This window comes from Poecilia latipinna, unplaced genomic scaffold (genome assembly GCF_001443285.1).
Source record: "Poecilia latipinna isolate Pla-1442-1.1 unplaced genomic scaffold, P_latipinna-1.0 Scaffold810, whole genome shotgun sequence".
Classification (NCBI taxonomy): domain Eukaryota; kingdom Metazoa; phylum Chordata; class Actinopteri; order Cyprinodontiformes; family Poeciliidae; genus Poecilia; species Poecilia latipinna.
The window spans coordinates 172707-174286 of record NW_015113426.1 but is presented as its reverse complement, the minus strand read 5'-3'; the positions used below and the strand labels follow the sequence as shown (position 1 = coordinate 174286).

General features: G+C 45.1%; 1 protein-coding gene across 1 annotated transcript in view; it reads left to right on the top strand.

Annotated features, from left to right (window-relative positions):
• The first annotated feature begins 245 nt into the window (after positions 1-245).
• The window catches only part of LOC106956359 (teashirt homolog 3), a 25866-nt gene continuing 24531 nt past the window's right edge, over positions 246-1580 (top strand). Inside the window, exon 1 of the mRNA XM_015047149.1 lies at positions 246-709. Coding sequence (XP_014902635.1) covers positions 670-709 — 40 coding nt within the window. The 5' untranslated portion in view covers positions 246-669. The remainder of the gene's footprint in view (positions 710-1580) is intronic.

Genomic DNA, 1580 nt, shown 5'->3' with positions numbered 1-1580 from the left:
TTTTTTTTTTAATCTGCAGCGTCTTCCCGCATGGCACTGCAACTTAAAAATAACCTAACAAATGTGACCTGCAACTGCATTTTTTACTGAGTCCATGCAGAACATAAAATGATCTAGATAGTTGGTGTTTTTGCAGCACTCCTTCTGCTGTGCGTCTTAAACTAACAGTTTGATCTGCTGATCGCATGAAGTCAGAGGTAGGTGGACGCCTGTGCGAGGTGTCCGCCCCTCTCTGAGAAGTAAAGAGTTAACGGAGCGGTGGGTTTGCCCATTCTCCCGCTGTGAGTGACGCGATCATCTCTCTTATCCCTCAACTTTGTCTGTTGCCAGACCAGGCAGCCGAGGTGGACGCTGGCTATCACCGCTGACATTCTGATCGCGTTCGCTCCGAATGATCACAACAACAACAACAACAAACAAACACCTATGATCCGCTTCCAGGTGTATTTATTCCCCTCGTTTTACATTCCCTTCCTTCTGGCTGCGATGATTTTTAGTTTCCCTTCCTGTCGGACTCTCCGATGTTGTGCAGTCTACAACACGAAGGCATAAATCTTTTTCTGATTAGAGGTGGATCTTCCCGGATACGGCGAGGAGGTAGCTGTATGAAAGAATAAGAAAAAAATAACCGAAAAAGAAGACTTTTGGAGGAAATCACCACCCAAAAAAATGCCACGGAGGAAACAAGAAGCGCCGAAGCGCGCAGCAGGTATGTGGATCCAACTATATAAAAGCGCCTAATACCAGGTCTACGATGTTTTGTAAGGCTCACTTAACAGTCACTGCATTTCCGTTTCCACTTTATGGCTTTTGCTCTGTCTGACGATGCGCCCTGGCACTTTTGGCCACTGTTGTGAAAGCTCATAAAGGCTGTCACCGACCTTTTTCTCAAAGCGGATAAACAGTTTTAAGCATAGCGTTATGCGTTTCTGTGCTGCAACTCGGATAGATATGCTGCCGGAAAGTTTCGCCACCTATTTACAACTCAGAACTATGCATTTATATTCAGTAAGAGCGTTATGTTTGATGGTGATTGTTTGAGGCGTGTCATAAAGCGGAGCATGGAGCTTCGTGCGCATTTTGGTGGAAGTGCATAACTTCTTTCATGCGGTGAGAGAAGATGAGGAAAATATACCTCAAAGGGTTTTTTTTTCTCTCTCTCTCTCTCTCCCTCTCTCTCTCTCTCTCATTTTGGGAAAAGATAAACAATCCGCGTGCGGACAATGGGAGTTTCGTGGGCTGGAAGGAGCCACAATCGACAGTTGCCATGTCTGATTTGACGGTTGATTGATTGGCTGTCATGCGGCTTTGATCTGATCCTTCCCGATTTGCATCAGAAAATCACTTCCAACCATGTGCTGCGGGCCCGTGACGTCACGTTTAGACCACTTTGAAAGGGCCTGTGTACTTTTTACTTACTCACTGTGACACGCACGCACACCGGTTTGTGTTTTTGTCCTTACTGGAACTTCCCATTGAATTCCTGTCATTTTAGTAACCTCATTTGCACCTAGTCGCAGCACCATCCCCAAACACAATCCACAGTTTGACTCTAAAAAAAAAAAAAAAAAAAAAAAAAA